The sequence below is a fragment of the Grampus griseus genome, assembly GCF_964374135.1.
Source record: "Grampus griseus genome assembly, chromosome: 1".
Lineage (NCBI taxonomy): Eukaryota > Metazoa > Chordata > Mammalia > Artiodactyla > Delphinidae > Grampus > Grampus griseus.
In genome coordinates, this window is record NC_139017.1 from 86,819,565 (window position 1) to 86,842,615 (window position 23,051).

The 23,051-nt window shown below is 58.1% G+C and overlaps 1 protein-coding gene across 3 annotated transcripts; it reads right to left on the bottom strand.

Annotated features, from left to right (window-relative positions):
• Nucleotides 1-808: 808 nt before the first annotated feature.
• On the bottom strand, nucleotides 809-22,612 carry KCNC4 (potassium voltage-gated channel subfamily C member 4; the record flags this gene model as incomplete). Of its 3 annotated transcripts, none has more annotated exons than XM_082678444.1 (4): nucleotides 809-1,924; nucleotides 7,848-8,051; nucleotides 10,065-11,001; nucleotides 21,944-22,612. In XM_082678444.1, 4 exons carry the CDS (start codon nucleotides 22,610-22,612, stop codon nucleotides 1,863-1,865), a joined length of 1,872 nt encoding a protein of 623 aa, XP_082534570.1. The 3 variants fall into 3 exon arrangements, with proteins under 3 accessions (XP_082534570.1, XP_082534571.1, XP_082534569.1); XM_082678445.1 differs by lacking the exon at nucleotides 809-1,924 and adding an exon at nucleotides 1,931-1,986; XM_082678443.1 differs by lacking the exon at nucleotides 809-1,924 and adding an exon at nucleotides 5,311-5,480.
• Between the last annotated feature and the right edge of the window lie 439 nt (nucleotides 22,613-23,051).

Genomic DNA, 23,051 nt, shown 5'->3' on the forward strand with positions numbered 1-23,051 from the left:
TTACACCTGGGATAAAGAGTAAAGAGAGCACACACGTGCCCAGGCCTGGCTACATAATCCGCGGAGCCCGGTGCAAAATGAAGACACAGGGCCCTTCTTCAATAATTATCAGTAACTTCAAGACGGCAACAGCTGAGCATTAAGTCGGCTGTGGGCCCTTCTGAGTGACGGCACAGGTGGCACGGCCCTGAAGCCAGCCCCGTTCATTCCCCTGTGTGAGTGTGACAGGGACAACAGCGAGGGATGACGTCTGAGCATCACTCACCCCCCCCATCCTATCTAGGCCCAGGACCATTCGCTCCCCAGCCCTGAGTGGTCCCAGTTGTGCTCCCAGCCCCTTGTCGGCCTCAGTTCATCAGCCATCCATCCAGTCATCACAACGACTTCGGCATCCCCAGGGCCTTGGCCGACATAGAACTGGTGCAATTTCAGGGAAGAGGAGATGCCCCCTGCAAAACAAGCAGGGATACAGTGGGACCCCTAAACAAACAAGTCTCTCCTTCCACGTTACTGCTGGGGGTGGTGGTGGGGCGGTGGCAGCAGTGGAGATCGCTGCCCAGAAGCCCGGGGTCCCAGGTTAGTCCTCTTGGCGCGACCTTGGCCAGGTCACTTTTCATCTCGAGCATTTCACGTCTGGCTCTAAATGCAGGGGTTGGGCTGCACTGGTGATTCCTGGTGGGGGCGGGTTAGGAGTGTGTTGCATTTCTCAGGTGTTGGGGGTGGGGGAAGCCCGGGGAGGTCCCCACAGATACAGAAAGGAGAGGCGGAGGCAGTCACTCACACAGCGAGCACGGCAGGACGCTCCAGATGTCTTTATTGGGGCTTGAGCACAGCATGACAGTCAAAGGCATGCAGACAGGGCGGCAGGGCCCAGCCTAGGCACGCCTCAGACACACGAGGGGACAGCTTTAGAAAAGGACGACCAACACTAGGGAGGGGCAGGGCGGGCTGGGAGTGGGGAGGGAGGGCCGACGCAGGGGCAGAGGCCAAGGTCGAAGGGGGCACCTGGCCTCGGCTATTGCACGCATACTCGGGCCACTAGCCAGGAAGTACTGTATTGCAACTGGTCTCCGCTCGCCCGCAGCATTCCCTTCTCGGACCCCTGAGCCAGGTGGGCAGACAGACCCCTTCCCTGCCCGTCCGCCCAGCAGCATCTTTGGAAACAAATGGACGAAGGCGACAGAACAAAAAACCAGAAATAAAAAAAGACAAAACACCCCCTCAGTCAAGGACACAGGGAAGGTGGAGAAAGGAGTGGAAGAAGGTGCAGAGGAGCCCCGGGAAGTCCCCCAACAACTGGGGCGTGGGGTGGGAGGTAGAGCCCCAATCTGGGATGGGGTGAGGCTAGTGGAGCAGTGACCCCAGGGGGCAATCTGGCCTTCCACAGGCCTCTGGACCACAGGGGAAACACTCCCAAGAGGGAGAGTCTAGCCGGGGACCACCCAGCTGGACTGGCAGTTCCCAGGTACACTTTTCCTGGGATATTCCACACACATATTCAGCAGAAACAAGGAATCAGTGAGGGGGAAGGGAGTGAGGGTGGGGGTGGGGCGAGGGCCTGGGGAGACACAGCCTAACGAAGAAGACAGACCACCAAGAGCACATGCACTACACACAGTAGTATAGTATGTATGAATATAGACACTATATGTGCATATATATCTCTTCAATGTACAACAGAACAAGAACATCAGACCCAATGGCTCTGGGCCCCGAGGGTCACATGGGAGGTTTCCCATCAGTCCTGTGCAATCAAGGATATCTGAGTCTTTCCCAGCGAAAGATTCTTGCCTGGGTTCCAGAGCTGCCCTAAGCCTCTGGGTTTCTGTCTGTCTGCCTGTCTCTCTCACGTTGGTGCCGCTTTAAGAGAGGGTGAGGACTTCAGCCTGGGCATAGTTGGACGAGAGGGCATCTTGGCAGGTCTCTGTGTTTAAAGAGCACAGGTGTGAGACACTTGGACACACACTTTCGGCTCAACATTGCCTTCTTGGGGGAGGTGGTGGGTAAGGAGTTCAGCAAAAGAAAGGGAGAAACAAAAAACGAGATGTTAGAAGGAAGGCAGCTGCTGACCTATAGGCAGTGGGTTGAGGAGTAGGCCAGGAGCGGAGCTGGAAGGTGTGGGGCCCAGAGCTAAGAGTCCAGGAAGAGTGGGGATAGGGAGGAAAGGGGGTGAGCCCTTCATCACCCCTCTGCCAACCCAGCACTGGGCCACGGTGACCCATAGGTGATGTTACAGCTTATCTCCGTGCCTGTTAGGTAATGAGCTCCAGGAACCAGGAGACCTTAGGCCCTCAAAGCTGCAGTGCAGTGGGAAGAGGGACCACAGCTCTGCAGCCTGGCATGGAGGCAGTGGGAGAGGTTCCTGGTAGGGTGGTGGCTCACAGCCCACAGGCCATCACCTGGGCTGCTGCCTGCCCAGCCTGTGCTCCCCCCTGACATAGCTCCATCTGCTGTCACCACCTGGGGCTAGTCCATTGTCCCAGGGAGCCGGTGAGGAAGGCTCCTGAGTGTGCTGCCGTGTCATGCCCAGTCCCCTTCCTCAATCTGGCAGGAACAGAGTCCCAGCAGCTGGAGGTCAGGAAGGACGACTGTGCCCATCTCAGGAGAGACAGCAGGAAACCCAACCCCTCAGTGAGCCCTTCTCGGCATCTCCTCCTCAGCCTGGGACGGCAGTGGTCTGGGCCTTCCCTTCCCCTACCTTCTCAACTGGGGCACAGGTAGGGCAGGCAGGAGGCTGCTGTGGGGGCAGGCATTATGCCAGAGAAGGCGATGTTCTCTGGCCAGGGCAGAGGGTCCCCCGTCTCCCAGGAAGCTCTGCGAAAGGGCAGCCGGAGCTGTTATGCAGACTCCCCTCTGACTCCCATGCAGTCTGGGCTCTGGGCGGAACAGGTACTTTCCCCTCTGGCTCCAGCTCTCAGCCACCCCTCTCAGAAGCCCTGGGGGCTGAGAAGTGGCCTCTAGGCTTGTCAGCAGCCCTGGTACAAACTGGAGGGGTAACAACTCCTAAGCGGGCTGCTTCCCTGATCTACAGGGAGCGGCCGGGCCCCAGCTGCAGGGGAAAGGCTGTTAGAAGCCAAAGTAATGGGTGGAGGTCCAAGTCCAGATCCAAGGTAAAGCAAACTGCACTCTCAGATTGTGGGTGGGAGGGAGAGCCCTCTCCTGAGGAGGGAGGCCCAAGGCCTGGGCAAGCCTGAGGCCCTCCCCAGGCAGGGCCTGGTGTACAGTGGGGCTCTGTAAACTCCAGGGCTCACTTTGCCCTTTCTGAGGGCCCTGAGAGGAGCTGAGGCAGGCAGCCTACTCAGCTCTCCCGTCAGCTCACGCTCAATCCTGTGTCAACCCTACAGAAGCCAGAGAGACAGGAGGGGTGTGTGGGAGCCCACCTCCCAAGGCACTAGGGGCTCCAGCCTGGCACTCCTGCATCATGTCGCCCGGAGACATCTGTGCCCACCACGGGGGTGCCGTGAGCATGCCCGTCCCTGTGGGAGGGAAGAGAGGGAAGGAGGCGGTGGGTGCCGTGGAAACTTGGGCTCCTGACAACTTGAGGGCTGCCACAGAAATAGCCGCCTCAGTTCCCTGAACCAGAAAGGCAAGTGAGAGGAGAAAATAGCTGTGGTGCCCATGCTACACCGGACACCCAGCTCCTTGTGTCCGTGTCAGAGCCAGGACCCCTGCACCAGGGAGCCCGGCAGGAGCAGGACCGAACCCATCCTCCCGGAGGAGAAGCTGGGTTCTCAGACTGGGCTGGAAGGGTAGAAGGTGCCCTGCTCCCATCCTGCTCTCCAGGGCTTCCCTGTCCGTGTCCCCTTCTGAGGGGCAGTGACATGGATGCCCCTGTATCTTCTCAGCTCTTCTTCTCGTCATTCTGAGAGCAAGCAGGAGGCAGGCTCCACAGACCACAGCAGCGCTGGGGGAGCCGAGGACCCACCTTGCACAGACTTTTCTGGAAGGGATACTCCTGTGTCTGCCCAAGGCTGAAGAAGGCACTGAAATGGGGATGCTCCTGGAACAGGCTCTTCATCACCCCCCCAACTCCATGAAACGGTCTGACCTTTCCGCCCAGCTCACCTTCTGGGGTGGCCTCCAGAGTCCCCAGCCTCCTGCCAAGTCCCAAAATGCTGTCTGGCGGTACCCATCTCTGCCCACTCTGGAAGGAGCAGACATGGACCTTCCTTAGTCATTCCCTCGACCAAGTTGCATAATCTGACTCTAAAAATTGCCAGGCACACGGCTCCGCTGCCAGGTCTAATTCCCATCAGGTGAAACAGGCAATGCCTCGGCTGAGGTGTTCCGAGCTCCCGGGCTGAGGAGGTCCTGGAGAGCTTGGCTGGTGCACTGGGGAGGGGCCCCCTGCGGCTCGGCCCACCCTGGGCGCGGCAGGCTGCCCGTCAGGGAGCTGGTGGGGGCAGGACGGCTTCAGTCCCTACACTTCCCCTCAGCTGCCCCTGCCCAGGGTGCACCCCTGCTCACTCAATGACTCACAGACCTGTTGTGCTCCCTGGCTCGTTAGGTAAATGAATACACTTAATTATAGAAATTAGATGAGTCTCCGGTTCTGGCAGCGATACAGAGCACAGAGGCTGGGTGGGAGCGGCAGGTGACTCAGAGGCAGGGCTGGGAGCTGGAGGGAGCAGCAGAGGAAGAAGAATTGTCGGGGAAGCAGAGGAAGCAGCGTGGCAAGCGATACTGCAGCTCGGGGTGCAGATGGGATGCTGGGCTCCGCTGCTCGGCGCCACCCTGAGAGGAGGACATCCCCGCGCCTACGCAGCCAATCCTTGGGCTCTGACTCTAGGAACTCCCACCTGCACCCCACGGCAGGCCTGGAGAACATCAGGTGGCACCGCTCCCCCAAGGAGTCAAGCCCTCACACACCGGCAGAGATGTCCCAGGGGACAGCCTTATTCCTGGCCGGTCTGGGTGTGGGATTGACAGACAGACAGACAGAGATGTTCAGTTGCAGGCTGTTTGGTTCCTGGTTGAAGGCCCCGAGGGATGGAAATGCATTTGCTGTGATCTAGGTGGGACCCTGCGGGGCAGGCTGGGCCCAGAGACACAGTCCTGGGGGTGACGGCACCCTCAGCTCAGGACGGGAGCGAGCGGGATAGAAGGCCTGCAAGTAATCTCTCCCTCACTCTCAGGTCCCAGAGCTGGACATTTTGGGGAGCTGGGTGCTGTGGAGGAGAGGCCTGGGGGCCTGAGTTCTCCTGAATCCTGCCTGGCTTCCGCAGGCCCCAGGAGGAACGAGGGCTGGAGGCATGTGAGTGTGCCTGTTTGCGCGCGTGCGCCCAGGGGCGGGGTGAGCCGAGGGTGCAGCTACGGGGCTGAGTGTCCAGGGGGTGGGCTGGTGAGGGCGTGGAAGGGGTGGGCGAGCAGAAGCTTTCTTGGAGGGTAGGGTGAGCTGTACCGCGATGCCAGTTGAGATAGCCCCAGACTGGTTCCAGCAGCTCCTGTTGTGCTGTTTAGACTCCGGGACTTTTCACAGCCTTGGTGAAGAAAAGGCACGTGGGTCAGAGGGGCACAGCTCCTTGCCTGAGATGCTCGATGGGATCCACGTTCCGGGGACCCTGCAGGGCGGGCAGCCCCGGGACTGGGTGGAAGGGTCTGGTCCCCCTGGGAAAGGCTCCCTGAGTTTCTCTGGTCTCTGGATGGACCCCTGGGCCCCACACTCAGCTGACCTTTGCCCTATCATTGTCCCCAGGTAGGTTTCCCTCCAGTTGCATGAAGCCCCTACAGCCCTCAGTACCCTCCTTGCTCAACCCTAATTGCCCTAATTAGCACTCACCACCTTCCTTCCAGGGAGTTCACCTTCAGTCACATGCACCTACAGGGTCACGTGGGGTCTGTGCTGGTGGCCAGAGGAGGCCCGGGTCCACTCACTCCTGGGCCTGAATGTAGCCCAGGTGCAGAGAAGTGTGGCGTGGTGTGGCATGGGGAAAGTTGCCGAGCGCGCACTGGGAGTTTGGCGATGCTAACTGCCACGCTTGCTTAGCAGGGCCTGTTTCCCAGCAACCCACCTGTTCCCTCTCGAAGGTCACTCTAATTGGCTGAGCTACATGCTTGTTGCCAAGAAGCAGTGTGGAGGCATCTTGAAAATAGAGCAGCCGGGCCCCACAAGCAGCCAGAGAGATACGACGTGGTGGGACGCAGGCTCCCCAGCCCCATGCGTGCACACACACAGTCTCCTCCTCAGATGGGACCTGTTCCCCAGGCCCTCATGGTCCCTGTTCTGACTTGCAATCTCACAGCCTCCTGCGCACCACTACTTCCACTGAGCCCCTCACCACTCTGGATGAAAACAGGGGTGATCAGGACTCAGTTCTGTTTGCTCAAGTCCTACGTGGGGGGTGGGGTCCCCTTCACCCCACCTTCTACACCATCCACTTAGCGTGCTCCAGCCAGAGCAAGACTCTGGGTCTGAACTAGGACACAATGGAAGCCACAGCACGTTTGGGGTGGGGCAGGAGGGAGAGGCACATCCAGAGCCCAAGGAGTGGGCTACACAGAGGCCAGGGTTGACCAGAAGAACACAGAAGAGGGTGTAAGAGTCTGAGCACCGTCCACCTGCAGCCCTTTAGCTGAGCCTCCGGGCCACCTCCAGGTTCCAGGTTGCTGCTCCTGCTTCTGCCACCCAATAGGACACATGCCCAGCAAAGCAGGACGCATACCTCTCAGGTCTTGGTTAGGGTCAGGGTGCCCTGGGGATCCCTTGGGGACAGTGGCGCTGAGGAAGCCAGGGAAAGGGACTGGGAAGGTATCCCTGGAGGCTGCCTGGGCTGGGCAGGCCAAGGGACATCCCTGGGGGGACAGAGACATCACAGGCTATTCCTACAGCAGCCACTGCCCCACCTCACTCAACCTGTCTTTGGTCTGGGGTTTGGGGATGGCGGGAAGTGGCGGAGGGGTGTTGGGCTGAGAGAAGGTTAGTTAAGAAGGGAAGAGCTTTTTGCGGGGAGAGTTGGGGTTTATCCTGAAACTAGGCAGGCTGTTTAGAGAGATCAGGTCACAGCGACAAGGCAGGAAAAACAAAAAAGTGACAAGGAGCTAGGCAGAAGGGACACTTGGCCTTAAGAGCCCTGGCTCTCAGCCACCACTGGCTCTCAACCATCCCTAATCATTTCGGTCCCACTTTTTCAGGCCAGGAATCCCTAGCTCCACTGACCAGCTTCTGCATGGGGTCTGCTGATGGCATTTCAGCCTTCCCTTGAACTTGCCAAATCCTTCAGAACGCACTTCAGAGGGGAACCACTCTCCCTGTCCACCCCTCCCCCTGGTCACCCTTCTGGCTCTACCCGGAGTGAACAGTTCCATCTCAGGGGCTTGCAGATTTCGGCTGCAGAACCCCCAGTGCAAGACGGAGGAGGTGGGCCTGAGCCAGGCTCTCTGAAGACCTCACACCAGCACCCCGCTCTTACCCTGACTCCTGAGTGTGTTGGCATCTCCCAGGACTACTTACCTGGGGAAGCCTGAGCTGTGTTTAAGGGAGGCCTAGGGGAAGGCTGGCAATGGCCATGAGGAGCCAGGCCTGAAGACCACTGCAGGAACCGGAGGAAGAGAGGCAATAAAATGGAGGGGGGGGCAGGAGCCTCGATCTGGGGTCCCCTCACCCTCTAGCACTTGTCTTCCCCTGGGGGAACCCAGGGGGCTCTGTGTATCTTCTGGGGATGCTGCAGGCCTTTCTAATCCAGGAACTGGAATATCAGGGGACCCATCCTAAAAGCGAGGGTGCATCCGAGGCAGAGGAGATGGTGTCCATGGCCTCAGAGGAGGAGGAGACCTCAAGCTCCATGGGGGACACTGGGGAGACTCAGCTCCGTGGGGGCTAACCCCCTGCCCAGCCTGGGGAGCCATACCTTTCCGGACACTACCATCGGCACAGGCAAAGTCCCCAGCGCTGAGCAGGAAGCAGGCAGCTGCCTTCTTGTTTCTGTCTCGGGTGCCGGAGCGTCGCAGGGCCCGGCGCTCCTCCGGAGTGCGGGCGGAGGCCAGGGGCTGGGTGAGGCCGGCTCCCTCCTCGTCTGACAGCACCGCGCTGGCATCGCCGTTCTGCTTGGAGTCTAAAGGGGCGGACAGAAGGAAGGCTGCATGAGGGCTAATCCCAGACCTAAAGCATCACTTACCCAACCCGAGGGGAGAGTGTTGCCGGAGCCAGGGAGTGGGTCTGGTCCTGGGGGGCAGGGGACAGGATGCGGGCTTCCCTCCCAGCCTCGGCCAGGGCCACAGATACCCTAAAAGCAGGGATTCCCCAAGTTGGCCCTTTGAGATCAGTCCAAGGCAGGCAGCAGAGTCGGCTTCTGCCCTGGGTCTGGCTCAGGCTGACACACGGATGAGTTTGCATTCCCTAGGAGAATGTCTGGCTTGTTGGGGTGAGGGTAGCACTGCCAGGGCTAAACTGTTAGTGTGGCGTCCGCAGCTGTCTTCCTGGACCACCCGAAGGCACTTGTTCACCAGGCATCCAAGCCAGAGTCAGTGCCTGAAGGATTTAAAGCCCTGTGCTCTCGGGGCTCCCCTGTGTCTGGGGAGGACCCCGAGGGGAAGAGGCTGCAATTCAGCTCCTACTGCTGTGGGCTCTAGTCCCACCCCTGCTCCGCCAGGCACGCAGCAGCACAGATGAAGCTGAGCCCTGGGATCTGGAGAAGGGGCGCTCCTTGGTCTGAAGGCAGTGGCCAGGGATGCCCTTTCGTGACCGAGCAGTTAGGGTCAGGCTGAGGAACGGCTCGTGGCGCCGTAGGTATTGCGGAGCCAGCCTAGGGACTTGTACATTTTGATATTAAGTTACTCTCTCTGAGCCCTGAATGGACCTCAGGGTAGAGCTGAAATTCCCTGGGGTACTGGCTGGGAGATTTATGTTCAGGGATTGGGGAAGACGGTACCATCTTGGTGGGGGAGAAGAGGGGGGCCTAATGGGTACTGCTCCATCAAGGTCTTTGAAAGACCCGGGCCCTTGAATGACCCCAGGGAGTGAGTGGCTCCAGCACGTAGGATGGGCACCCACCAGCAGGCCACAGGTGAATGTCCCAAGTCAGGCACCTCCCCACAAGGACGAGTCCCACTTTGCCCCCAGAGCCGAGACAGGAGCTGCTCCCTTAGTCTCCTGGCACCACCCCACCCCCCGCTCCCCAACGGCCTGGCATCTGACGGCCCCCCCATGCTAGGAATCCCATACCTCCCTCAGGAGCCCATCCCGTACCTAACAGTTGGGTTCCCACTCTCCAACCTAACTTCACGCTGCTGTGGGTGAAGCCAATTTCCTTTCACTCTTGACTCAGGTAGAAGCAAGCTTTCCTGGGGTGGCCTTTCTCATCCTTGAAGAGCACGATTCAGACCCTCAGGTCCTCCCGTTCCAGGATGCAGCTACCAGTTTCTTCCACCTTTCCTCTCCCCTCTCCCAACACTGCCTGGGCTGCTCCCTCTTGGTTCCCTTCCGTCCCATGTTAAACCCCGAGCCCAGGACTCAGTCTAGCTTGTGCCAAACAGAAGGCAGACTCCCACTGCCATTACGTTATCACATTTATCAGGCCAAGAGACACTAGACTGGAACGTTTGGAAAGAAATGATTCATGTGTTGACTCTCCTCAGAAGAACAGCTGCCCGACTCTCCAGCTAATAAAGACAGCGCCCGATATTTGTAAAGTGGTTTTAACTTCTTCAAGCACTTTCATGTCCATCATTCGTTTGGGTCTCGTCAAAGTCGGGGTAAGACATTGACAGCATTCCCGTTTTACAGGTGAGGAGTCTATGCCCAGAGAGGGTGAGTGACTGGCCTGTGGGCACACAGCATAATGGCCAAGATGGGATTAGAAACCCAGGCTTCTAATTTACAGCCCCACGCACTGCCCAGAGCAGCCTAAATTTAGGGGGATACTCACTCCACAGAGCCTGATGTTCAGGAAGCTATCAGAGAATAGATATTCAGCCTCCATACTGTGCCCTCATAAAGGCACGCCTTATATTTCGGGAAGCCCAGAGCAATAAAAGCACAATCCCAAGTTCCAAGGGCTGAGTTTCACCTGGGAACTCCCCTGGCCACTGGGGGAGAGGTGGCTTTCCTTCCCAACCCCCAATCTCACCTGCCCGTTTCCTCTCAACCACACCCTCTTCTGGGGCAGGGGGGCTGGCATCACTGTAGGTACTGTCCCTGGGCGAGGTCTCCTGCGACTTGCAGTAAATGGGCGACTCCAGCTGGGGCGGCCGAGGCACGTGCTTCTTCCGTTTCTTGGGCAGCTTCTGCTTGGCCATGGCCAGAGAGTAGTACATGCCGAAGTTGTTGACAATGACAGGCACGGGCATGGCAATGGTGAGCACGCCGGCCAGTGCACACAGCGCCCCCACCAGCATGCCTGACCACGTCTTGGGGTACATGTCCCCGTAGCCCAGCGTCGTCATGGTGACCACGGCCCACCAGAAGCCGATGGGAATGTTCTTGAAGTCGGTGTGATCATTGCCCCGCGGGTCGGAAGGCCTGGCGCCGATGCGCTCCGCGTAGTAGATCATGGTGGCGAAGATAAGCACGCCCAGGGCCAGGAAGATGATGAGCAGCAGGAACTCGTTGGTGCTGGCGCGCAGGGTGTGGCCCAGCACGCGCAGCCCCACGAAGTGGCGCGTAAGCTTGAAGATGCGCAGGATGCGCACGAAGCGCACGACGCGCAGGAAGCCCAGAACGTCGCGAGCCGCCTTGGACGACAGGCCGCTCAGCCCCACCTCCAGGTAGAAGGGCAGGATGGCCACGAAGTCGATGATGTTGAGCAGGTTCTTAACGAAGTCCAGCGTGTCGGGGCAGCACACGATGCGCACCAGGAACTCCAGCGTGAACCACAGTACGCACACTCCCTCGATGTAGGTCAGGATGGGCTCCGTTTCCACCTCCCGCCGGAAGCGCACACTGGTAGTATTCCCCACCCTGTGGATCTCCGTCACGTTGCGGTCGATGTTGAAGGCCTCGTGCGTCTCCAGGCAGAAGGTGGTGATGGACACCAGGATGAAGAAGAGAGAGGCAAAGGCCACCACCTATGGGCGGGGAGGAGAGTGAAGGCAGCTGTCACGGACAGATGCACCCAGCAGGGACTGGGCCCTCGGCCCGTAGAGGGAGGGGCCGTGGGTCACCAGGCAGTCTGTTAGGTGGTGAGAGGTGGGATTAAGGTACACAGTCAGGGGCTGGAATTCCCTCCCCAAAGGGTCTTCATCCCTCTGCTTGCGTGCTTTAAGGCAGTATGTCCCAATCCTTGTCATGGTGCACAGAAGTTAGAGGCTGCCTTTAGCTGGAAGGAACTGAACAGAGGACTATAGCTGCCTGGCCCTGCCTACTGCCTAGCTCTGCCCACCTCTAACCTGATCGTGCTTTGAGGCTTCTCAAACTGTAATGGCTGTATAAATCCTCCAGGAACCTTGTTAAAATGCCATTCTGATTCAGGAGGTCTGGGGCAGGGCCTGTGATTCTGCATTTCTAACAAGCTTTCAGGTGAGGCTGCTTGCCCACAGACCACACCTCAAGTAACTAGGCTTTAAGGCAGTAAAGTGACCTGGACCACCAGCATAAGCATCACCTGGGAACTAGTTAGAAGTGCAAAGCCTCGGGCCCCGCCCCAACCTACTGAATGACAAATGCTGGGCGGAGGGTCCAGTAATGTTTCAACAATCTTCCAGGTAATTCTGATACACACTAAATTGCAAGGCCACTACATTAAGGGATATGCCTAGAGGCAGGGGGCTGGCATTCTACCTATTAAGCTCCGGCCATGACCCACCTCCTCAAGCCCCAAGTCCCAGCCCCTCCTGCCTGCCTCTCACCCTAGGATGTCTGAGCCGACTGCCCAGACAGTGAGAAGCGTCTGAAGAAAGACAACCTGCTCCGGGGCAGGAGACAGGGTAGTCTGCCCAGAATAGCCACCCTCCCCTTCCCGAGAACTGACATTTCCTGGGACACTGAGCGCCAACAAAAAATAAACTGCACCCATTGGGATCAGAGTGTGGCAACAGCTGATCTGGACAGCTGCTGGGATCTCGGCTAGAATGATGACAGCAGCACTCAGCAGAGGAACGGCTGGGTTTAAGTGTCCAATCATTATGAATGGAGATGAAATGCATGTATAATAACACCAATTACGGAGCCTTCATCTGTTATTCATGTGATGCCATTCACCACTGTCAGGGTGCTCCTTGCTGGTGTCCATGCCCCCTGCTGTTTTCTGTCCTGCTTGGTGGGTGGGGATGGGCTTCCTCCCTGAGCAGCGGGCTGAGCTGATAGATGAGGGAGGACTGTGGCCCCACGACCCCTTGGCAACCCCCATTGCCTGCCCCACTCTGATTTCCACCTGGCCATGGCATTGCCCCGTCTAATGATGCCTCTCAGAGATGCTTTCCTCCCTGGGAGTCTGCACCAAGACGGGTGAGGTGGGTGGGCACAACTTCTTCTTAGTACTGCAAAACACCAGTGGAGAATACAGGGGGATCTGGGAAAATGAAGCAAGAAGTAGCACCTCCAAGGGCGTCTGGAGCAGGAGCGAGTCTGAGGAGGGCACTTTGGGAATGAACATTCATTACCCATCTATTCTGTGCCTGGCATACTTGGGCACTCTATACGTGTTATCACCTTCAGTCCTTCCTGTGAGGTAGGCCCCATTATCCCATTTTCCAAAGGAGGAACTGAAGATCAGAGAGGTTATATACTTGCCTAAGGTCACACAGCCTGGAAGGGATGGAAACCAGACTTGAACTCAGCACTGTTTAACTCAGGGGCCGTACCTTCTCTTCACACCTCCCAGGCAGGGTCAATTCACAGACCCAGGAAAGTCTTCTCTGAATTACCAATACTGCTCCCAGCCAGCTCCCTGATGACTGCTATTTCACTCTTAGGAATGTGTACCTTTGGCTTGGGACAGACACCCGCCACACAGTAAGACTTATTTGTACTTGAACACGGACAGGTTGATCAGATAACGGCAAGTTAGGAGAAGCAGGGTAGCAGACCACAGACACGCTTTTCCACTTGACAACTCTGCCTGGAGCTTCTCTTGCCTGCTTCTCCCCCCACCCCCAACCCCTCCCGCCCCCCCCCATGAAGGTGAATTTCAAGTTCCCTTGCTGGTTTCAGTTTTCTTCCCCTGAGAAATGGGCTGTCAAGACAATACAGGTTGACATGGGCATTAGGCAAATAGCTCCAGCCTATGGGCTCTCGAGGGCCATCCAGAGATGAGGCGGTGGAGGCACCTGTCCAGTGGCCACGGTGATGCTGGGAACCCCGAGTCCTGGCACCGCCCTCCCAAGCAGAGGGCATTGGGGTAAGGGGTGGGGTCAGCACATCCCAGATCTGCCAGGAAGCCTGGGAAGCAGAAGCTGGTGCTCTTCTGAGGAAAAGTTAGCCAGCAGAGTTGGCCCACCTGGGAGCCCAGCGTGAAGTTAATTGGTGATTTGGAAAAACAAGTTCAGGAAGAGCTGCCACGGGGCTGAGTAGAGGGCACAGGGAGGGGAGGGGAGGGCAGGGCGGGTGCTGTGGCCAGGGCCACTCTCTCACCAGCAGAGCCAAGGTGCCTTCCTCAAGTCCACCCCAAGGGCTCCTTCTGCAGCAGGCCCAGTGGGTGCAAACCACTCCTCCCTCCTGCATTAGGGAACAACCCCCTGAATTCCTGCAGTGTTCACTCATTTTTTTTTTTTTAAACGCAGAACCATCCCATCTACTTACTTCTACCCCTCACTGCCACCCTCTCAGAGGATGCGGACAGGGAAAGGGGAGCCACATGTGTCCATTTCTCAGGGGCAACAGAGGCACGAGACAGGGCAAATGACTTGTTGAGGATTAAACTGAGGCCAGGTCTCCTGACGCACAGCTCAGAGCTCTTTCCTCTTGGCCTCTCTGACCAAACAGATGGGGACAATCCACTCCTCCCTGATGAAACCTACACGGGGCCTCAGTCTCCCTTGTGGCCCCTCCAGGCTGGTCCCAGGAAGCCCTCACTCCCTGAGCAGACAGGTAGACCTAAGGCCGAGCGGTGATAGATGCAGTGGCCTGTGCTCTGGCAGGCTGCCCCAGGTGGGTCCCGAAGTTACAGGTACCCCTTCAGGGCCCTAAATTATTCCCCAAACCAAGTTATTTTGTAAGTGGTGGCCCCGCTTGCAATCGGTGCCTTTCACCGGGGCTTTTCCCTTTCGTGGCAGGGATACTGCTTTCATTCTGCTTTCAACCCTTGACTGGGACCTGAAAGGGACCAGCGAGGAGGCGGCGGCTGCAGCAGCATCGCCCAGCCCAGAGGTCAAGGCCTCACACCTGAGCCTCCTATCCAGTGCCCCCACCCCCCAACGCTGGCCCATCCTGCGAGGCTGGCAGGGCCCCTCAGAGCGCTCCCCATCGGCCCCTGCCACACATGGGGCTGTGCAGCCTCGGGGAGCTGAGACTGAGGGCAAAGGAGAGCTAAGGAGCCCTGGGGTCAGCTGCCTGGGTGCCTCATCCCGGCACTGCTACTCAGTGAGGGAAACGGTGCACTCTGTGCCTGTTTCCTCGCTACAAAATGGGACACTACTAGTGCCCCCACTAGTGTTACTGCAGGATTAAATGAGCTTCTACACAGCAAGTGCCTGGCATACAGTAAGTGCTCAATAAATGGTGACAGAGCTGAGGAGGCGAGGGGGCCTCCGTGAACACCCGTGCGCAGCTTCTGAGGACGAGTTGGATCTGGAGCCCAAAATATCACAAAGCCTTTGCTTCACAGAAGAGAAAGGGACTCGGAAGGTCATTGAATTCAGTTCCCTTTCTGCTGTTTTATAGGTGATGAAACTGAGGCCTGGGAAGAAGTGACCTGCCTGGTTCCCATGGCCGAAGCTGTCCGTTCTTTCCACTGTGTGGGGACAGAGGCATGGATTCTGCTGGAAGTCAACACTGCCCAAGCAGGGACTTCCCTGGCGGTCCAGTGGCTAAGACTCTCGGCTTCCACTGCGGTGGGCGTGGGTTCGATCCCTGGAGGGGGAACTGGCATACCGCATGCCGCACGGTGAAGCCAAAGAAAACAAAAACCGAAACTGCCCAAGCAGAAGACCGCTTGTGTGGACTAGTTCGGCCAGCAGCAGCCCCTCTCCTGCCAGCTGGGAGGATACAGGAGGGTCTCGCCACCCTGGACAGGAGGGTCCTAGCCTCTCTGAAGGACAGTGCTACTCCTTCGAGCTTCCTGCTCCCTTGGGCCCCTCACACTGGCTGGCTGTATCCTGTTGGGGACCCATCTGTCTCCAGAGACCCAGGTGTTTCAGCTGGTGAGCCAGCCCCATGACCAGCCTCCTTCACTGAGCTCATCCCACGACTGTCTTTGGCGGTAATGTAAAGTCACACACTTCTGGACGCAAGTCCGGCTCTGCAACTTACTGCCCAGACCTTGGGCAAGTTACTTACCCTCTCTGAGCCTTAAGGATCTTTGTTCATAAAATGGAAAACCGAGCACCTACTATGTGCCAGACACTGTTCTGGGTGCTGTGGAACAGTAGGAAACAAAACACCCCTGCCCCTTAGACCTTCCATTCCAGTGGAAGGAGACTGTCAACAAATAAGTAGAGTATGTCAGATGGTATAAGAGGGAGAAAAATAAAGAGAAAGGAGGCTAAGAAGTGTGAGGGTGGGGGAGCTATTTCAAATAGGGTGGTCAGGCAAGGCCTCAGTGCCAAGGTGACATCGAAGCAGAGACCTGAAGGAGTGAGCGAATGAGTTATGTGAAGATCCAGCAGAACTCCAGAGGCAGCGGGAACAGGCAGTGCAAAGGCCCTGAGGCTACCAGCATACTTCATGTATTGACGGGGTAAGAGTACCTATCTTATAGGGTTATTTTGAGGATTAAAAGAAATGATGTTTGTAAAACTTAGCACCGAGCCTAGAGTGGCTCAGAAATCTGGCAGAGGCTGGGTTGGGGGGGTGGGGAGGAGGTGACAGACACCAGTCATTGGGAACTGCATACAATCAGCAGGAGCAGGGGAGGGGAGCCCAAGGAGGAAGGGCCAAGGAGACAGATGGACAGATAAACATAAGAAGACTCATGCCCAAAAACCTATATTAAGGATGAAGTGTAGGAGAAGAGAAATTTGAGAACACAGCCAAAGACACTTGCAGAGGAAGATCTGAGGGGATGGGATGAGGAGCTGAGCCTTCTGGGGAAGTGAGATCCTAGTGCCCAGGTGGTGCTGGAAAGGGAGTGGGCAGCCCTGCGGGCTGAGAAGCAGGGAAGGAGAGGAAGTCTGCCAGGCAAGGCATCTCTGAGCTGTCCCTGGGCTCCTGGGTGAGGACCTGTACTATGATGCCCAGGTCCCAGCCGAGGGACCCCAGCTCCTCCCCCTTCATGGGCTGCCCAAGAGCAGAACCTGGCTGGCCCTGGGCCTTCCCATCCTGAGCCAGGACCCTCTGGTTCCGGTGTCAGAGCCAGCCTCTACCATGCCCAGCCCCTGCCAAGCTAGCACCTGGGGCCTCTCAGGGCCACGTGGCTGCCTAGAGCCCATGAGTCCCAGAAGGAATTCAGGCCAGTCCACGTCACCGGCCAAGAACTTATCCAGACAAATGCAATTCCAGGTTCTTGCCTATCTGTCGAAACACCCCTGCCCCTTAGACTTTCTGTCCCATGCTGTCCTCTCTCTGCTCTGGCTGGTCGCCTGGCCAGGAAATTCCCTTCTTCACTAACTCTGCATGGTTAGGCACTACCCACACTGAATATTTATTTATATATTTATTTATAACTGGCTTCCTTCTAAAAATTATTTAAGGAAGCTAAGTCACTATCACGCAGGGCCTACCCAGTTTAACTTCTATTTCCTGGTTGAAGCTTCCCTGCATACCAGCCCCCCTCCAAACAAAACCTCATCGCACACAGAGGTGGGATTTATCACTTCCCCCTCTCACCTTCCACCGAACTTCATGTTTTAAGACTACTGTGGCCCCTCTCCTGATCTACCTTGTATTATTGTTACCATTTCTTGTCACTCAGTTTTCCCCAACTGCCACCTACTCCACCTGATCTGGTTCTCTTTAGGAACAGGGACCACCTCTAACTCGTCTTTCTATGTATAGAGGCCAGCCTGGCGTCTGGCAGGTAGTAAGTGCTCAATAAATGTTTCCTGAATGACTGAAGCCAAGGTGACTGCCTGCCCCCTCTCCTGGTCCTGGGGAGCCTGTCACGAGGAGAGATCATCAGTCTCACTCACTGGGACTAGAGGTGACAAAGGGATGCCTAAGAATCCCTCCAGGCACCTGGGCTCTCAAGACTCTGCGGCTCTCAGGGGTGGGTCAAGCCAGCTGCCTGATGGGGACCCCTGCCGGGGGCCAGTAACCTTCACCCAGCCCAGAGAAGTCCCCAGCAGGGAGCTGGGCCAGGTCGTGGCAGGCTGGCTGCCGAGGAACAAAGTTGGCTCGAGTACCCTTGCGCTCAGCATCCCAGGCTGACGCGGACCACAGGTGGAGGTGAAGGGCCTGGGGGCTGCCGGTTCCCAAGGCCCAGCTGCCTAACTCCGTTCCTGCCTGCTCTTCCCCCAACTCTCCAAAATAGCCCAAGTTTATTTTATCCCTTCCCCCACTTTACACCCCACCCCAAACGGAGACAAACAGAAACACCTCATCATCCAGAGACAAGATGTTCAGAGACAAATGTTGGTCTGTTCAGAACAAGAGAGGAAAACAGAAAACAAACCCAGGAGACTGGGAGGCTGCCTCAGGGCAGGGGTGGGGGGAGGCCTGCAGCCCTCGGCCTAACATTGCTCCTGTTCCCGGGAGGGCGGTAGAGGGGCTGCCCTGGGGCATGCTGGCGCTGCGACCCTAAGGGTGCCGCGGAAGCTGGGGCACCCAGTCTCCTGGGCTCAGGTTCCTGGCCCTTCCTCACCCAGAGGGCATGGGACTGCGGGTCCTGGCCCTCACTCAGAAGCCTGTCATGCCCACCGACTGGCTGGTCCCAGGCAACACCCAGGCCGGAGAAGCTGGGGCCTTCAGATGGGATGAGCAGGAAGCGAGCTCTGCATGTCCCTCCTAGAAGGCCTCGGTTTCATTCCTCTGCCTGGGCCACGGAACACCTAGTCTCTTCTCTTAACCAAGCCCCCTTTCTTTTTGTCCTATAAAAAACCCCACAGTGAGGGAAAGAAAGAGAAAGCAAGCTCAGGTGTGAGCAATTCTAGGGAGCAAGGAGACAGAGCCTTTAGTTTGGAGGGAGAAGTGAAGGAAGGGATGGGAGGAGAGCAGAAGGGCCCTCCCCTCCCGAAGGGCCCTCCTGAAGTCAAGGGCCCTCTCCAAGCAGTAGCCCCAGGAGGCGGCCGAAGCCGGGGACAAGCACAGACGTGGACGCACAAGATCTGGGCTTGGATCCTAGTTCTCCCACCAGCTATGTGACCTTGAACAAGCCCCTCTGGGTCTCCGTTTCCTTCTCTGTAAGCTGAGGTTAATAATCCCTGCCTCACATGGGTCAGATAAGGTATTAGAAAAAAGTGCAGGTGTGCCAGCACCTGACAACTGGCACAGTGGATGCCCAAGCAGTGTGAAACCCCAGCTGCAGCTGCCTCTTGGGGCAGTGGGATCCCGTGGGATCACCTCCTCTACTCAGAGGGGAAACGCCATGAGAAAACTCAATCGAGGTACTGATTTAGCCAAAGGAGAGCTATCATCCTTAATAGGGCTGATAACTGGACTAAAGCCAGCTCAGCCCCTGGGACCTCTGGAGACTGGGGATGAGGAAGGTGAGTGTCCCAGGGTCCCATTCATCAGGCCTCCTGTCTGCCCTCAGAAAAGGAGGAAGGCCTGATCCTAGAGCTCCGGTTGCTGCCCAAACCCTGACTGGTCCGCCTCAGTCTGGGAAGCCACCCTCGCCATTGCTGAGCCCTCCCTCTGCCTGGGACCACGGGCAGCGGGCAGAGGGGGACAGGACCAGCCTGCCTCCTGTGCTTGCTCCCAGGTCAGGCCATGGGAACAGAACCACAGCACCAGCTGTCCGTGGACCCAGCCGCTGTGAAGGGAGCAGGGTGAGCACCCAGGCTGGAGCCTGCCTGAACAGGAATGGCTCTGCGGGCCAGGCCGGTAGCTAGGCAACAGGCTCCCATAATCAGCTCAATTCACTTTCCGTTTGTATCTGTTTTGTTCCTGTCATAACGCACTACTCAAATGACCAGCTGCTGTATGCAAAGAGATGCCCGGGGCAGCGCCCCGCTCCTCTGCCCTTACTGGCCCTCGGTGAGCGCCCCAAGCCCACTGCAGTGCTGCAGGCCCCTCCCTCTTCCTCCAGGGAGGCAGAGGGAGGAGGCCGAGGGAGGGAAGGTATGTGCACAGACCCAGGGGACAGCACAGGGGCAGGGGGTATTATTGGCCTGGCGTAAACAGAGCAGGGCGGGCATAGCCCCAGAACCCCAGCACCTCAGACCCTCAGGCCTGGAGGCGTAACCGAGTAAGTGTCCCTTCTGATGTCCCCAACTGCCCCTGGTTTTCTGATGTCATCCACGGGAGGTACAAAACCTCAGGCCACCTCCCAGACCAGAGTAACGAACGATCCACCTCAAAAAACAGCAGCCTTCAGTGGCAAGAACATGTTATCACCCGAGGAGCAAGGGCTGGGTAGCGAGGGAGCCCTGGCTTTGAGTCACAGCCCACAGCTCTCTAGCTGTGTGACCTCAGGCAAGTTGTTTACCCTCTCACAGCCTCAGTCTATTAAATGGGGATAATACCTCCGCTGTAAGTTTACTGGGAGGATTAGAGATTAACGCAAAGTACCTGCATGGTGCGCTAAATAAATGGTGGTTGTTTATCAATGAATTTTTTAAACTTTTGTATTCTCCCCTGTATGTCCCAGGAACAGCCGAAGGCTTGCCTTTGCCTGTGCCTCTCAGCAGGAGGCAAGCCCCTTCTGGCACGAGTGCCACCAAAGCTCCATATGGCTGTGCACACCAGTATTAACAACCAGACGGCAGGCTACTTGGGGTGATTTGCCGGCTCTGTTATTTATTAGTTAAGGATCTGTGACGACACTTAACACCCCTGAATCCTGGTTTCTTCGTTAAGTGGGAAGAATTTACCCAACCCAGCCCCAAACTTCTGACCTCAACTGGATTGCCCTGGCTGCTGTGATTCCACATCCAAAGGGCCAAGTATCTTGGGCTCCTGGAGGATTTCCAGGGGCTAACCAGGCTCTGAGCTTACTCAGAGAGCCCCGGCTGGACCACTCTGCGGTGAGTTGAGGAGAAAATAAACTCACTGATGGTACAGTCCCTTGGAATCAAAGGGGGAGGAACCTGAGCAGGTGAAAAGTCCTCAGAGGCCCCAGAATGCTCGGAAATAGGGCCCCTAACCACCTCATCTCATTCCTGCCTCCCTGGCTTGCCCCCTTTACCCCACTCCATCAAGCTAAATCTGCCTTCTCCTCCCCCACCCCCAACTTCGAAAGAGCCTGAAGGATCTGCACTTGTCTCTGCCCTCCTGCACACAGCCGAGCGCGAACACTTAGCAGGGTTAGAGGACTGCATGCGAAGCCCATGGGACTCACAGCCAGCCAGGCAAACAAAAGCAGCACCCTAGCTTTGCTCTCGGTCCCAGAAAAAGGTCCCTACCTTCCAGCGGCTGCCCTGGGATGGTACGCCTCAGCCACTGAGCCCTCTGCTCCTCCCTCCTCTTCCACGCAGGAGATGCATGTGCCCTGGTAGAGCATTTATGCCAGCCGAGCCCCTCCCTGCAGCCCCGTTTCCCAATCTCCTGCCCTCCCCTGGGGGAGTGAGGGGAGTGTAACTTTTTCTGCCATGACTGGGTTGAGGCCCAGCACAGGAGGTGCTGGGGAGTGCGGCAGGGCCCTGAGACTCACTAACATGACGACTTGGGATGCCAGAGGAAACTACCAGCTTCCACAGCAGGGGGCAGTCCCCAGAACCAACACATCACGCAGCTCTTTCCTGTCTCCCAGACAGACCCCAGCCAGGCTTCAGGCTGCCATCCATGAGATCAGACACCAACCCCCAGGGGTCTCTTTTTGAAAGAATCTAAAGCCATCCTTCATGGGTGTTTTTTTCTTTTTAGATGCCCAAGCCTACCTTCCCCTCTACCCGCTTCCACCTAAGCGGGTTAGAGGAAACTGGATTGACTTGGGGAGGGGATGGTGGGAAGGGACTAGGTCTTGCCTAAATCAACCTACACTTCTCCCCCCTGCCCCCATCCCCATCACCTATTTCAAGCAGTAACCTGAACCAGGGCTTTCTGGGAAGCCAGTTTGTGCTGCAGTAGAAAGAAAGAAGCGGCAACAAATCTGGGATCATCACCAGGCAGCCTGTGGCTGGCCACTGGCCGCGGGAGCCCCAAGGGCCCGCAACATTAGGCTCTTCCTGTCTGACTCTCCCCTCATCCCAGCAGAGGCCAGGATAACCCAGGTGTCCAGGAAGCCTCAGGGGCGTGGCGTGGGGCAGGCATCTTGACTTATCTTCCTGGGAAAAAGAAGGGCTCTCCCAAACCCGGATGAGAGGCCTGGGTTCTGGTCCCAGTTCTGCGTGTTACGGCTGAAGAGGCTGAAACCCGTGTCCCCTTCTCTAGAACTCATAGTTCCCAGCACACTGAGCTGCTGGGGGGATTTCAACGAGATGGGACACAAGGAACTGCCACAGTAGCCACTTACACTCTAGTTTTTTCCCCCAAATCCTGCCTGACTCCAGCACAAGGCCCCACTCCAGTTCTCCAGGACTCTGTCCTTCAGAGGAATTGGGGGTAGATGTAGAGAGGCCACCTGTGCAGGAAGAAGGGGGTGGAAGAGCTCAGCTAAGAGCACCCCACTCGCTGGGAGGGGGATGCCTTAAAGCAGGAGCTGGGATTAGGTCCAAGTAGTAAGTCAGGAGCGCAAAAGTGTGCAATCTCCTGCTGAAGCGTTGGGGGCGAGGATGATTCCCCTGGGGGCCCATGGAAAGCAGGGGAATTTTGGAGAGAGGCGGCGGTAAAAGTCGGCCAGTCTCGGTCCGAGAGAAGACCCAGGCTCCTGCCACTCACCCTGGCCGCCCGGGAGGAGTAGGGATCCTCGAAGAGCGCCCACATGCGGGGCTGCCAGCCGCGGCAGCCCCCGGACCCGGCGCCGGGGCCCGCACCTCCCTCGTGGGGCCCCAGGCGCTGCAGGGCCAGCTCCCGCTCATCGTCGCCAGCCTCGTCGCCGGGCCCCGCGCCCCCGCCGCCTCCGTCTGGGCTCTCGAAGATGTCGAGCGCCTCCTCGGCGTCGCGGTGCTGCCGGTAGGTCATCCAGCAGCAGGGCTCCACGTCGGTCTCGTCGATGCCCCAGAAGGTGAGCTCCTCCTCAAACAGAGGCCCGCACACGTCGGCGGGGCAGTGCAGCTTGCCCGTGCGGTAGTAGTTGAGCACGTAAGCAAAGACGCCCGGGTGCCGGTCGAAGAAGAACTCGCAGCCACCGCCGCCGCTGCTGCCTGCACCACCGCCATCGGACGCGGGCCGGCCTCCGCCGTCGGGATCGGCCAGCCAGGCGAGGCGGGTGCCCGGTAGGGTGCGCAGGGTGCTGCGGTAGGTCTCATGTCGCGTGCCGCCCACGTTGATGATGATCTTCTCCGACGCCTCGCCCTTGGCCATCTCCTCCTTCAGACATGTTTTGGACGGAGGCTTGTTCCCCGACTTGCGCCCGCGGTAGGAGGAGACACACACCGAGCTGATCATAAGAAGCGCTGCGGGGCTTCGGCTTGGGGCGGCCGCTGCCCTCCAAACACCCTTCCAGAGGAGGCAGCGTCAGACGGGGGAGGGGGAGGAGACCAGGAGGAGGCAGGAGGCCGCGGCGGCCCCCTCTGCGGCGTGGCCCTGCCCCTGCCTCCCCCCCGGGGCGCGGAGCGGGAGGAGTTGGATTTCTCGCGGGCACAGGTGGTTGCGGTTTGGGCTGGCAGCGCCGGGGAGGGAGGCAGGAGGGGAAAAGGAGAGCCGAGGACCCAAGCGAGGCGCCCGGGAGTCAGGGCTAGCACACACACACTTCCCCCGCTAGCACTGGACACCCAGACGCTCGGGGCCCGGGACACGCCCCCCTGCACCCCCCAACAGACGGGGAAGCGCACTGTCCAGGCGCACTGCGCGCGCTCACACTCACACGGGCCACCCTCTGGCTCCC